The sequence below is a fragment of the Pelodiscus sinensis genome, chromosome 28 (assembly GCF_052426305.1).
Source record: "Pelodiscus sinensis isolate ZL-2025 chromosome 28, ASM5242630v1, whole genome shotgun sequence".
Taxonomy (NCBI): Eukaryota; Metazoa; Chordata; order Testudines; family Trionychidae; genus Pelodiscus; species Pelodiscus sinensis.
Window position 1 is genome coordinate 14,135,883 of NC_143079.1, and position 14,137 is coordinate 14,150,019.

At 49.7% G+C, this 14,137-nt stretch overlaps 1 protein-coding gene across 9 annotated transcripts in view; it reads left to right on the plus strand.

Annotated features, from left to right (window-relative positions):
* Positions 1–14,137, plus strand: part of TET3 (tet methylcytosine dioxygenase 3) — a 163,695-nt gene that overhangs the window by 36,410 nt on the left and 113,148 nt on the right. For 7 of the 9 annotated variants that reach the window (XM_089773819.1, XM_075910902.2, XM_089773821.1 and 4 more), the window contains one exon: positions 8,203–8,259. The exons of 1 other annotated variant lie outside the window; for it this stretch is intronic. In XM_089773819.1, coding sequence (XP_089629945.1) covers positions 8,203–8,259 — 57 coding nt within the window. Of the gene's footprint in view, positions 1–7,615; positions 7,956–8,202; positions 8,260–14,137 lie in introns of those variants that run through there. One more of the 9 variants, XM_075910910.2, reaches the window with a different exon arrangement.

Sequence of the window (14,137 nt, forward strand, 5' to 3'; positions counted from 1 at the left end):
CTCCAGAGAGGGAGATTCCACCACCTCCCTTGGCAATTTATTCCAATATTTGACCACCCTGACAGTTAGGAATTTTTTCCTAATGTCCAATCTAAACCTCCCCTGCTGCACTTTAAGCCCATTACTCCTTGTCCTGTCCTCAGAAACCAAGAGGAACAAATTTTCTCCTTCCTCCTTGTGACACCCTTTTAGATATTTGAAAGCCGCTATCATGTCCCCCCTTAATCTTCTTTTTTCCTAACTAAACAAGCCCAGTTCATGAAGCCTGGCTTCATAGGTCATGTTCTCTAAACCTTTAATCATTCTTGTCGCTCTTCTCTGTACCCTTTCCAATTTCTCCACATCTTTCTTGAAATGTGGCGCCCAGAACTGGACACAGTACTCCAGCTGAGGCCTAACTAGTGCAGAGTAGAGCGGCAGAATGACTTCACGAGTTTTGCTTACAACACACCTGTTAATACAACCTAGAATCATATTTGCTTTTTTTGCAACAGCATCACACTGTTGACTCATATTCAACTTGTGGTCCACTATGACCCCTAGATCCCTTTCCGCCATGCTCCTTCCTAGACAGTCGCTTCCCATCTTGTATGTATGGAACTGATTGTTCCTTCCTAAGTGGAGCACTTTGCATTTCTCTCTATTAAACCTCATCCTGTTTACCTCCGACCATTTCTCTAACTTGCTAAGGTCATTCTGAATTATGTCCCTATCCTCCAAAGAAGTCGCAACCCCACCCAGTTTGGTATCATCTGCAAACTTAATAAGCGTACTCTCTATCCCAATATCTACATCATTGATGAAGATATTGAACAGTATGGGTCCCAAAACAGACCCTTGAGGAACTCCACTTGTTATCCCTTTCCAGCAGGATTTAGAACCGTTAACAACCACTCTCTGACTACGGTTATCCAGCCAATTATGCACCCACCTTATCGTGGCCCTATCTAAGTTATATTTGCCTAGTTTATCAATAAGAATATCATGCGAGACCGTATCAAATGCCTTACTAAAGTCTAGGTATATGACATCCACCGCTTCTCCCTTATCCACAAGGCTCGTTATCTTATCAAAGAAAGCTATCAGATTAGTTTGGCATGACTTGTTCTTCACAAACCCATGCTGGCTATTCCCTATCACTTTATTACCTTCCAAGTGTTTGCATATGATTTCCTTAATTACCTGCTCCATTATCTTCCCTGGGACAGACGTTAAACTGACCGGTCTATAATTTCCTGGGTTGTTCTTATTCCCCTTTTTATAGATGGGCACAATATTTGCCCTTTTCCAGTCTTCTGGAATCTCCCCTGTCTGCCATGATTTTTCAAAGATCATAGCTAAAGGCTCAGATACCTCCTCTATCAGCTCCTTGAGTATCCTGGGATGCATTTCATCAGGACCTGGTGACTTGCTGACATCTAACTTTCCTAAGTGATTTTTAACTTGTTCTTTGTGTATCCTATCTTCTAAACTTACCCTCTCTCTGCTTGTATTCACTACGTTAGGCACACCTCCAGACTTCTCGGTGAAGACCGAAACAAAGAAGTCATTGAGCATCTCCGCCATTTCCAAGTTTCCTGTTACTGCTTCTCCCTCCTCACTAAGCAGTGGGCCTACCCTGTCCTTGGTCTTCCTCTTGCTTTTAATGTATTTATAAAAGGTCTTCTTGTTTCCCTTTATGCCTGTAGCTAATTTGATCTCATTTTGTGCCTTTGCCTTTCTAATCTTGCCCCTGCATTCCCGTGTTGCTTGCCTATATTCATCCTTTGTTATTTGTCCTAATTTCCATTTTTTATGAGACTCCTTTTTTATTTTGAGATCATGCAAGATCTCCTTGTTAAGCCAAGCTGGTCTTTTGCCATATTTTCTGTCTTTCCTACACAGCGGAATTGTTTGCTTTTGGGCCCTTAACAACGTCCCTTTGAAATACTTCCAACTCTCCTCAGTTGTTTTTCCCTTCAGTCTTGCTTCCCATGGGACCTTACCTACAAGTTCTCTGAGCTTATCAAAATCTGCCTTCCTGAAATCCATTACCTCAATTGTGCTGGTCTCCCTTCTACCTTTCCTTAAGATCATGAACTCTATTATTTCGTGATCACTGTCCCCTATACTGTCTTCCACTTTCAAGTTCTCAACTAGTTCCTCCTTTTGATCTTTTTTATAAGGTGAACAGATAGGGCTCTTTGAGGGCACATCTCCATTGCAGGGCAAACGTTGAATTGAGATACATAACTTCAGCTAAGTCAGTTGCGTAGCTGAAGTCGAAATAGCTTAACTCGGCTTTTGGCACTATCTACACAGCAGGAAGTTGAAGGAAGAACACTTTTCCTTCGACTTCCCTTACTCCTCATGAAATGAGGGTTACAGGAGTCGGAGTCCTCCAACTCGACATTATTTCGGAATAACGCTGCTGTGTAGACATAGCTTGAGTTTCCCACGGAAGGACATGTTCCGCAGCCATCAGTGCATCTCTGCGCTCTCTCCAGTTTCCCAACTTCCTTTTAAAAATGTGGCCCCCAGAACTTGTCAGAGTTTGACAGAATTGATCAGTAGTTTGGAGCCAGCTGGGCTGGATAGCGAGAGGAATTTCTTCCCGTCAGAGGCCTGCATGAAATGAATGTGGCGGGTCAAGTTTCTCCAAGAGCCCCAGGACTAAGTCCGAGCGCTGGTCGCAAAACTCTGTTTGTGATCTCTGGGTCAGGAGTGAGGCTTGTCAGCTGGCCAGGCTGCGAGAATCTCTCCTCTCCAGCTGACTGCCTGGGCAGAACCAGTCTGGTTAATGTGCAGGAAGGACCTCGTCTCCAGGACTATTCATCTTGTCAATTTTTATGAGCATAAAATGCCTATGAAGCGGTGTGTGGGTGTGTGTGAGAAACCATCTCCCCATCTCATGAACACACACAACCAATATTCATGTCATTCTAGGAGCCTATCAGCTCCGGAAGTGTGTTATTAGAAAACCTCAACACCCTGCTATCCTCGGTATCAGCCAGAGCAGTCGGCAAAGGCCCCCCCAGGGACAGTTACTGGGATTGGCCCCTTAGGCTGTGTCTACGCTGCCATTAGGCACCTGAGCCAGGCTGGAGTCAGCTGACTTCGGCTCATGCGGCTCGGGTTAAGGGGCTGTTTAACTACAGAGGAGATATTTGGGGCTTGGGTGGACTTTCCCACCTCGCAGGGGTGTAGAGGGGCTCCTGTGGGAACCTGAATATCTGCGTTGCACTGACCCTTCAGGTGTGTCGGTTCCCATTTGCAGCAGTGGCGCTGCGGCTAGAAGGATCCACTGGGCAAATTCACCTCCAGTCACTCCCTTAACTTGAGTTTGAGCTCAAGGTTCCTGGCCCAAATGTCCTTGCTATTGAGGGCTGTTTTGTTTTGGCCCCATCTAGCATTCCAGCAAGCCTCCAGTCCCCTCCAAAGTGGCCGTGGTTGGAATCCCACTGGTGGAGACACGGCAGGGGCTCCCCCGGAATTTTGTTGGTATCTGTAAGGTAGGTCATGATCAGGAGCTTTTAGGAAGTCCCCTAAGGGCACAGTGGGGGGAGAATTTTCCTAGATAGCAGATGGGGGGGGGGGGCATTTTCCACCAGGACGTGGGATACGGGGGACTGAGAGTAGATGACACCGTCTTAAAGAGAGAAATGTCTTGACTGGCTGGAGGATGCAAAGCAGCTATGGAGCCCAGAGTGGGAGTTGGTGAACTCCTCAGTCATCCCCAGGCCTCTTGTCTGGGAAGGGTAAATCCACTTCCCTGCAGCAGCTTCAGAGGCTCTGGAACAGAATTATAGAATCATAGAACTGGAAGAGACCTCAGAAGGTCAAGTCCAGCCCCCTGCTCTAGGCAGGACCAATCCCAACTAAATCAACCCGGCCAGGGCTTTGTCAAGCCGAGACTTAAACACCTCTAGGGATGGAGACTCCACTACTTCCCTAGGGAACCCATCCCAGTGCTTCACCACCCTCCTAGTTAAATAGTTTTTCCTAATATCCAACCTGGACCTCTCCCACCACAACTTGAGACCATTGCTCCTTGTCCTGCATCTGTCACCACTGAGAACAGCCTCTCGCCAGCCTCTTTGGAACCCCCTTCAGGAAGTTGAAGGCTGCTCTCAAATCCCCCCTCACTCTTCGCTTCTGCAGACTAAACAGACCCAATTCCCTCAGCCTCTCCTCGTAGGTCATATGCTCCAGCCCCCTAATCATTTTGGTTGTCCTCCGCTGGACCCTCTCCAATGCGCCCACATCCTTTTTGTAGTGGCCCACCTCCCTGCTGCTCTCTCATCAGCCAGACCTGACCTGGCAACCACCGGCAACACAGACCTCCACCGCCAGAGCAAACGGAATTATTCAGTGAGGGTGGGGGCTGCTTTGAAAGTCCTGGAGGCCCGAGGCAGGGAGGTGGGGGATGCTAGACACTTAGCCACCCAGCACTTTGCATGTACAAGGCTCTTCAGGTAGCCTGAAGGCAACTCCAGAGCATTAGGGGCATCTGGCCATTAGCAAACATGACTCTTAGTGAGTGTGCAGAGCCGGGCTGACATGTATGTGAAGGTGCTAATATGTCTGATGGGTAAAAGTCATTTCCGTAACCTGGTAAAGAGGGTGAACTTCCTAACTACAGAGAGGGCACAAGGCAGTGTACATGGAGGGAGACGTCCTGGGGATAAAGTCATTGAGCGCAGAGACTGCTCCTCCCCCCCAGTCTTCTGTTCTGCTTCTCTGTCTGGAGGAAGGGGGGGTCTGGATGGAGTCTGTAGTCATTTGTATCTACAGCTGCCTTGGTGAGAGGCAGCGTAGCCTAGTGGATAGAGCAGTGGGCTGACAATCAAGGTACTAATCCTGGCTCAGGTACTGATTTATTGTGTGACCTTGTGCAAGTCGCTTCCTGGCTCCGTGCCTCAGTTTCCCACATCTGTAAAGTGGGAGCAATGATACTGCTCCACCGTGGAGGTCTGCAGATGCAAAGTCTGGGGGAAGTTGGTATGTAGTTGGGCAGAATTCCATTTGTCTTATTTTCCATCATTTTGATGATGGTATCAATGTGTATGTGAAAGCATTTTCTTCAATTATCAGTATTTTTCCAGCGGCTTAAAATGACAAGTTTAAGCATTTTTTAAATGTTTAGCTACTTGCACATACGTGCTCATGGGAAGTTACAGGGGAGACTCAAACCGTGTAATGGCATTGGAGGTTGAGATTCAAAAAATTAAAGCTGCATAATACTTGAGACACTGGGGCTGTGTCTAAATCGGCAAGATTTTGCGCGCAAAAACTTGCTGCCTGTCTACACTGGCCGCGAGTTCTTGCACAAGAACACTGATGTTCTAATGTAAGAAATCAGGGCTTCTTGTGCAAGAACTATGACGCTCCCGCTCAGGAATAAGCCTTCTTGTGCAAGTGTTCTTGCGCAAGAGGCCAGTGTAGACAAGCAACATGAATTTCGTGTGCAAGAAAGCCCGATGGCTAAAATGGCCATCAGAGCTTTCTTGCGCAAGAGAGCGTCTACACTGGCACGGATGCTTTTGTGCAAAAGCACATCTCTTGCACAAAAGCATATGCCAGTGTAGACACTCTCTTGCGCAAATACTCTAACGCAAAAACTCTTGCGTTAAAGAGTATTTGCGCAAAATCTTGCCAATGTAGACGTAGCCTTTGTCAGCATCCCGTGTCAGAATGCACATAGCAAAGAGCCTGAAGTCAAACGGAGTCCTCAAGCAGCCGTCGTCTTCCTTTGCCTGGCTTGAACGTTTGGATTATGGATGGAAATATTTGCCATTGGTATGTGTATGCGAGGGAATAGATGTTTACCCAGCATTTTACTGATAACAATTGTGTCCTCCCATGCCAAGGAGCCTGTGGGGAAGTGAAGGGTGCAGAGAAATGAAGCAAGATTGTCCAAAGATCAAGCCCATTTGTACAGCATTGAGGAAAGTGTGGTTCTAGCATATGACTGGGGCTCCGAGGCCTCATGATACGTAAATAAATAAGTGTAGCTAGTTCCGAGCAGGGTTTATAACACAGATGCTCCTGCTTCCAGGGCATGTGCTCACTGGGTCCTACTCCCGCTCAGGGCATGGGAACCTGTCATTTTCATGTGGAAATTCCCAGCACTCTGGAAACCAGTCAATAAAACCTTTTCATTCCCTCCCCCAACACAGTTAAAAAGTGCAACACAAAGGGAACTGGGATGTGTTGAGGGTGGTGATGGCTAGACAGAAGGGCCAAACACTGTGGGCGTTTATACACCACACGGAGACAGGTGTGAATGCCTAGATAACTGTGGGCACAAACTCTCACCTCGATGGCACAAGGGTAAATCCACAGTCACTCTGCTGGGCGGGATGATATCTTGTTTGAGAGAGAGGTCTGGATCAGGCCTTCTAACCTCTGCTCTTGGTGACCTAGAGGCAGATGCTGTCTTGTTGCCCGGTGGTTAGAATGTTGGACTTGGACTTGAGAGACGTGGCTTTTAATCACAGCTCTGCCCTGGCCTGCTGGTGGCTTTGGACAAGGCACTGCACTGGATGAGGGGTAGTGCGTGGAGCCATTGCTATGCATGCCGTGTGCTTTTGAGGCTGGTGGGGGGCTGAGGTGGGAGCAGGCCAGCTCCTGTAAAATGGGGTCTGTTGTAAAGTGCGGTAGGGCTGCTGCTGGGATGGACATAGAGAAGAGCTGGGGACAATGAGGGTGTGTCTAAACTACATGGCTCTGTCGACGGAGCCATGTAGATGAGGCTGATCGGCAGAGGGAAATGAAGCTGCGATTTAAATAATCGCGGCTTCATTTAAATTTAAATGGCTGCCGCGCTCTGCCGACCAGCTGATGATCAGCTGTTTGTCGGCAGATCTGGGCAGTCTGGATTCGCCGTGGTCGACAAAGAAGTCTTTGACGATGGGCGCAGGTAAACCTGGTTTCACGAGGCATACCTGCGCCGGTCGACAAAGGCTTCCTTCTTGACTGCGGCGCGTCCAGACCTCCCCATCTTCCGACAAACAGCTGATAATCAGCTGGTCGGCAGAGCACGGCAGCCATTTAAATGTAAATGAAGCTGCGATTATTTAAATTGCAGCTTCATTTCCCTATGCCGATCAGCCTCATCTACATGGCTCCATTGAAGCCATGTAGTTTAGACACACCCTGATTGTGCTGCTGTAAATCTGGAGTAACTCTGTGTGAGGACAGAATCAGAGCCCGGCACTAGTGTGACTGAAGTCAGAATTAGGCTCATTGCTTTTCTGGAGTTTCTCTTTAAACTGCCTCTGGCTGTTGGGAGGAACTCAGATGGAACTAGGTTGTCCTGTCCTGCTGGTTCTTGTTTCCCTTACAGCGGTGTAAATCAGGAGTGACTCCAGTGGCGTTAGCCAGGTGTAAAACTGATTTAAGCAGGTGCCCACTCGCTCTTGCCAGGGCAGATAACGAAGGCAGACTCTTTAGAAATCGGTGACAGCTGCCTGTCTGTCTTGTGTAGCCAGCGCGGGTGGGGAGGGAGCAAAAAAGCTCCCTGGTGCTTCGTGCGACCTGAAAGAAGTCGATACGGTCGAGTGTCGCTAGCAGAAAAACCACATCCCTCTCTTCCTCCTTTCCCCACGCACGCGTGCGCATATGCACACACACGGCAAAGCCGGCGAGGATTGGCTTGCCCGCCCCCTCGCTGAGGCAGGCAGGGGAGTGGGCATGCATATCACGTCCACAGTGTTTGTTTCTTGGGGGTGGGGGGGGGAGCGAGCTGGAGCTCAGCGGTATGATAATGACTCTAGCGTCTGGCAGAAAGAAAAAAAGCCCCTGAATGCACCAGGGTGTCTGTAACCGAGCTTAAAGGAGAATGAAGCAAGATGGCTGCCTTGTAGTGCTGGATTCTCGCTGGAACTGACGAGGGCTGGGGGGGGGAATATTTGTGTGGGGGTGGGAGATCGCTGGTGAGCCAAGAGAAGAGAGAGAATTAAAAGCAGAACAAGGTAAACAGGCTCTTCCTTGTGTTTTCTTTTCAACGGCCTTTAAATGCAAGTGTTGCCTTCCCCAGTCCGAGGGAATTGGATAGCGATTTTCGACGGGATAATGTGTGTTTAAATAGCACACAGCATGCCCCCTTTCTGCATGCGATCCCACCCTAGCAGGGGGACTGAGGTAGCTAGTGTTGCCGGGACCAGCTTGGCCTGAACTGCATTTTATTTTGACTTTTTTTTAAAAAAATTCCCCTTGCAGGTGGAAGTAAAGGACAATAAAGAAGGTGGGACGCAGGAACCAGTGCTGGCGACAGAGGTACCTTTTTTTCTTGTTTATAGGTGCAGGACAAAGCATGGAAGAGAATCTGTGGTGGGTGGTGTGTGTGTGTGTGTGTGTGTGTGTGTGTGTGTGTGTGTGTGTGTGTGTGTGTGTGTGTGTGTGTGTGTGTGTGTGTGTGTGTGTGTGTGTGTGTGTGTGTGTGTGTGTGTGTGTGTGTGTGTGTGTGTGTGTGTGTGTGTGTGTGTGTGTGTGTGTGTGTGTGTGTGTGTGTGTGTGTGTGTGTGTGTGTGGGGAACTGGCCCACCGCTAGTGAGAGCAAAGGATGTGCTGCGGTGTTTAAAGACCCAGGCATCTCCAGCTTTACTCCTCCTGAATTGCGGATGTCTCCTCATCTAGGCATTTGCTGGGTTTTTTTAAGCTGTAATGTTTTTGCGGGGGGGAGAGGCGCGGAGGAATTAGTGTCTTTTAGTATCTCCTTTCCTCTCATGGTGCAGAAGCAAAAATCCCTGTTGACCCCTTGTCTTTATGGGAAAGCAGCAGCCTTTTCTCTCTCTCCCCTCGATCTGCTGAGAGCTCGGACGCAGCGCCAGTGCCGCCAATGAAAGAGATTAGACTCCCCCACTTTGAAGCAGGCATGACATCACCCTGATGTAACCATGATGACAGCAGCTGTCAACCTCTCCAGGGTGGATGGACCCTGAGAGTTTGTCTGAGCTGCTGTGACCCAAAACCACAACTTGGTTTCTTAGCTTCTGGGGAAAAACATAATTACGAAGTGGAGGGGGAAGACAAGGGTTCTGAGGGTTTGCCATTTGAGGTTTAAGGCCGGTTTCCACTCCGTGTTACGTTGATGTCAATCCAGCTGAAACCAGTGGGGTTACTCTAGATTTAGAGCTTGTCCTTTACGCTGGTGGAGATCTACCCAGAAGCAGCTCCTCGCACGTGCTGCTCTGGGGACAGAGTTTGGAACGCGGCGCTGGAGCTTGCCTCGACTCTAATGCTCCAGGAACATGAGCCTGGGGAAGAGGAAGGCTAAGAAGAAAAGGGAGGGGAGGGTGAGTGAGCTGATTTCCGTAGCGGTTTCAGGAGTGTTACCTTGCAGGGACTGAGGCTTGGTCCATGTTAGAAAATGAGGCTGGTTCAACTCCATCTGGCCAGGGGGTAAAAAGTCCACAGCTGAGAGTGGGGAGCATTAAATCAACTCACATCCCTGTGTAGACTCTGTAAGAGTTGACAAACTTCTTCCATTGACCTAGCCGCTGTCTGGTGGGGAGGTGAGTTATCCACCCCAACAGGAGAACCCTTTTCATTAGCGTAGGTAGTGCCTCAAGAGAAGCGTTACAGCAGCTCGGCCAATGTGGTTCCATCACTACGTATTTTCCAGTGTCTCTGCTATTTTTTTCAGTGCCCAAGTGATGGGGTTTCCACCATTCCCCTGGGGAGATGCTCCACAGCTCTTGCTGCTAGGAAGCATGGCTTTAGAAATGACAGGCAAGAGTCTCAGCTGGGGTGAGCCATTGTGGCTGCCTTCTTGGTATCAGCCACACTCCTCTGCCAGGAGCCAAGGGGGAGCTGGATGTGTAGCGCCTGGGTGTTTCTAGGGCCCCTTCAACTGTGGTGTCAAGAGGGGGTAAGGAAATGTTACTTAGTCGGAGCTTCCAGCATGTTCCTACTGTGTCCTGTAGCTTGTGTCCTCACCGATGTCCGTGTAAACCGTTGCTCTTCGGGGCTGGTGGCCGTGTGGCACTGAGGTAAATGAGAGCCTAGCGACGAGGAGTCCACCCAGAGTTTGTTACATCAGCGCAAGATCTGTGTCTGGCCCTCAGGCAGATCCCATCGGTGCAGGTACCCGGAGCTGTTGGAAGCCAGGCCGCTGGCTAGGGCGGCTTTCCTGCTTGTAACGCTGAGTGTGTGGTTCTGTGCAGAAAGGAGACATGGGGCTGGACGTGCTGCTGCCCCTGGCCTGGTTACTGGAGTGATACTTTGCAGTTTTAAGGAAGGTGTCCCCAGGGCCCGGAGGAGGAATTTCTGATCAGACAGTAACCTGCTTGCTGCCGTCAGCTGCGACCTAGCAGACAAGGTCTCAAGTCCTCCCACTGTGTCCTCACCGGTCCTGATCCAGAGCACACATCAGGTGCTGCATCCTTGCCAACAGAGGGGGAGATTTTTATTTTTGAAGGTGTCTAAGTGAGAGAGGAGCCTGTGGCCCATTGATATTTGAGTGGGTCTCGAGCTCCTAACTCACGTTGCTTTGGAAAATCCCATCCCACAGGAGCGTGGATGTCAGGGGAGCTGTGCCCGTTTACACTGGCGGAGGGGCTGGCCTGGCTGAGTACATGCACCCTTTGCAGGTTCAGGCTCCTGCCCACCTGGTGAGCCAGTGGGTTGCATCAGGGCTCCAAGTTGAGCAGCTGTTGTCATGCTAGCTTGGTAAACAAAGAAGCCCTGACTGGAGTGCTAAGTCTCTGGTAACACCTAATTAGCACTGGTGCTGTGTATTGGTTTCCTCACCAGTGTGGATTCCTTATCACAGGTAATTAGGGAAAGATCAGGCCAGAGGGGGCACCTGCATTGAGAGGGGGAAGGGTGGGAAACAAAATGCCCTGGCTTGCTGCCTGACCTCTTCCTTTCTTTTGTTTTCGGTGTGAAATGTCAAACCGGCAGGTACCTGGGGCAGATACTGTAACAGCGGGATTGCAGAAGATGGGAAAGTAGGCAAATACCCAAAAGGACTTAAGGGGGTTGGAGATGCAAAGGTGTGGGGGGGGAGCTCTTCTACTCTCCACAAATTCAAATCCTTAACCGGACACAGGCTCCCTCCTCAATCACCAGTCCTTGGGCAATGGTACTGGGGTCCCCCAATGGGCTAGGATTCAGTTCTGTGCACTGAGACACATTCCTGGGCGGGGTAATATTTGACATCCAACGCCAATCAAAAGGGGCTTGTGTGACCATGATTTTTTTCCTCCTCTGATATTCTCCACTCTGTGCCTGGATGTGCGAGAGCTGGTACCCTGTAGCCAGTTATTCTTTGTGTTGGTTTGCATTGATCTTTTGCCTGTTGTGATTTCCGTGGGTCAGTGGATGTGTGGGGCACCGCACTGCCTGCTGGAAGTGTGCACCCAGACCGGATCCACAGGTGGAAATGATTTTAGGGCTCAGCCAGGGTAACCAGCTCCCCTGATGGTTTGGCACAGTTCAGTGCCACTGTAAGTCTTTGCTCAGGGGAGAGCCACATTGGACTAACAGGGTGCTGGGCGGGGCGGGTTGGGATGGAGGGCCCAGGGCTGGAATGGTTGGAACTGGGGGGCGTTTACATTAGCAGAATTGTATGGGGTGGCTGGGGACTAGAATAGTTGAGAAGGGAGGGGATGGAAGGGCATGGGCAGAGCTATATACACGGGGGCTGAGGATCTGGATCGGGCTGCAACTGGTACCTTTTGTGAGGCCGAAGGCACCTCAGGAGAGGAGCGAGGGGACGATTTGCACAGAACTCAGTCTGCTGCCCTGCCCTGCCGGTCCCTTGCTTCTGCATGCCCTCAGTTCGCTCCCAGAGCTTACAAACGTTTCTGCAGCCCTGTCTGTGACATTCGTCTCGTTTGTTCTTGGAGTTCGCTGGGAGAGACTTGACTGATGCCGTGTTCTTAGGGAAGAGCCCTGCTTTTTCACTCTGCTCTGATACAAGCCAGGATGAAATCTGACGTGAAGAGGCTGGATATGGGAAAGTCGGAGTCTAATCAGCATGGCTGTATCCCCTACTGATGCTGGAATGAATGGTAGAACAGACCCCTCCCCCACTCCGCCAAGTCAGACATTGCTGCAGAAAAGTTTCCTGCACATTGGATCAGCTGGTTCCATCAGAAATGCTGTAACCAGGAAGGGATCTTTCAAAAATTGTCTTTCCCCCCATTTCACCCATTCCCAAGAAGGATGGGTAGGAGACGCCAGTTCTGTGTGGAAGAAGATTGGCTCTATTGATTCTCGGGGTGTTGTCAGCATGGCTTTCTAACGGGTATTCAGAATGCGGTCTTGAGCAGAGATTGTGCTGCAGTTTTGCTTGTTTAATCTAACATGGCAGTTCTGGGTTGTTTTTTTTAAAGTGTACCTTCTGCAGACCCATTCAGCGAGGTCCCTGTAGTAGTCGTAGTTCCTTTGAAAATGTGGCTTCGCTCTGAACTCGCAGCGGCGAACACTTCCCAGCTTGCCGATCTCAATTTCCAAAGCAGCCACATGAAAAAAGAAAAAGACCGTTTGATCGTAATAGTTCTAATTGCCTGCTGCAGTCTCATGGCTCCAGTCAGCGCGGCATGCGAGGTATGAAATAGTGTCTGGATGGCTTTTCCCCAGGGACCAGGCTGCTGATGTCATAACGAGTGGGATCTTGGGTCCCCTCATTTCTAGTCAATTACTACGCTGCTTTTCCTGTTGGCTTTCAGGTGCCTGCTCCAGTACGTGCAGTTGTCCGTGCAGACTGTGGTCTGCTCAGCTTATGGAACGCTCTTTCTTGGATGTTTGGAGAGCAGCCAGGAGATTGTGGGTGCTGCTCCAAACAACTAATAAATAATCGTGAGAAGAACTAGCTGTGGGTTTCTTCAGTGGGGACAGATGTGGGAGGGGGGAGGGGGATGTAGCTAGACTATGAATCAAGTGATTCAGATGGCTGCAAGGACTGGTATGTGCCCTGGCTCCCATTGGAGGGTTTTGCCATTGACTTGTTTAGGAGCAAGTCTGGTCCCTCAGGGTCAGTCCAGAATGGTCTTGTTTCAAGAAATCAACCCAGATCATGGCGCTGTGCTTCTCTGCAGTCACATGGCACAAGCCAGGCGTGTCCGGTGGAGTTTGCAAAGTCTTTCAGAAAGTTTGATGCCTCCTATTTAGACCGACAGCTAAGAGACTGCCCCATGCATTGGATCTGATGGTTTGTATGTAGTGGCCTTTTGTCTGGCTCTGAGAGGTGCAGAGTTCTGGACGCATTGCGGGGGAAGGCAACACAGTGGGCATATTCAGTCTTGCAGGGATGAGCTTGCGCCTGGCCCTTCAATTAACCAAGCTCTATGCAAGTCCCAGAGGGGAAGCCTTGTTAGTCTGTATCGGCAAAACCAGCCCAGAGTCCTGTGGCACCTTAGAGACTAACAGATTTACTTGGGAATAAGCTTTCATGGGTACAAACCACTTAATCAGATGCATCTACGCAGGATCTCAGTTGCAGCCAGCTCTACGCAGTTCATCGCATTCAGGGGTCTTTCAGTGGGCGGCACCCTAAACGGCAGCATTTTGCATAGGTGGGAAGTGGGCGAGATGTCTGTGTTTATTAGGCTCTGAGCTGCTACAGTGGAAGATCCACATGCAGGTGGAATTCTGCGGCGTGAGTTATAGAACAGGTCAAATGACATGATCGTGGTGGGATTGTCCTGGACTCAGGCTCTCGGGTGTGCCAGTGAATAATAGTGATGCTCCCTTCTGATTTTTGAGTCTGGCAATTGTATATGTACCTCCCTAGCGAGAGGTTGCTGTTTATTGCTTGTACTCCATGGATCCTAGGAGCCACAGTCATGGGCAATAAGCCCCTTCATGCTAGGTGCTGTCCAAACACAAAATAAAGAGCTGACTGACAAGAGACAACAGGTGGAGAAAGACAGAGATGCTGTTTCAGTTTGAAATGGGCCAGGCCGGGACTCTTCATGCATGTGCTTAAAATTTGGGCACTAAGTGTACCTCGACTTGTGAGCATGAGTGTGGAATGGTGAATGGAATCGTGTCCAACAATGGTGACTAGTTGCTGTTTGTCAACCTCAGCAAGTTCATTGTTTGTACAGCTCCTAGCACAAAGGGAACCTGGGCCGTGGTGCATCTGTAACCTAATCACCAGCACCGCTGGTCTGCAGATCCATTGAACCCTGCCCCTGGTTGCTGC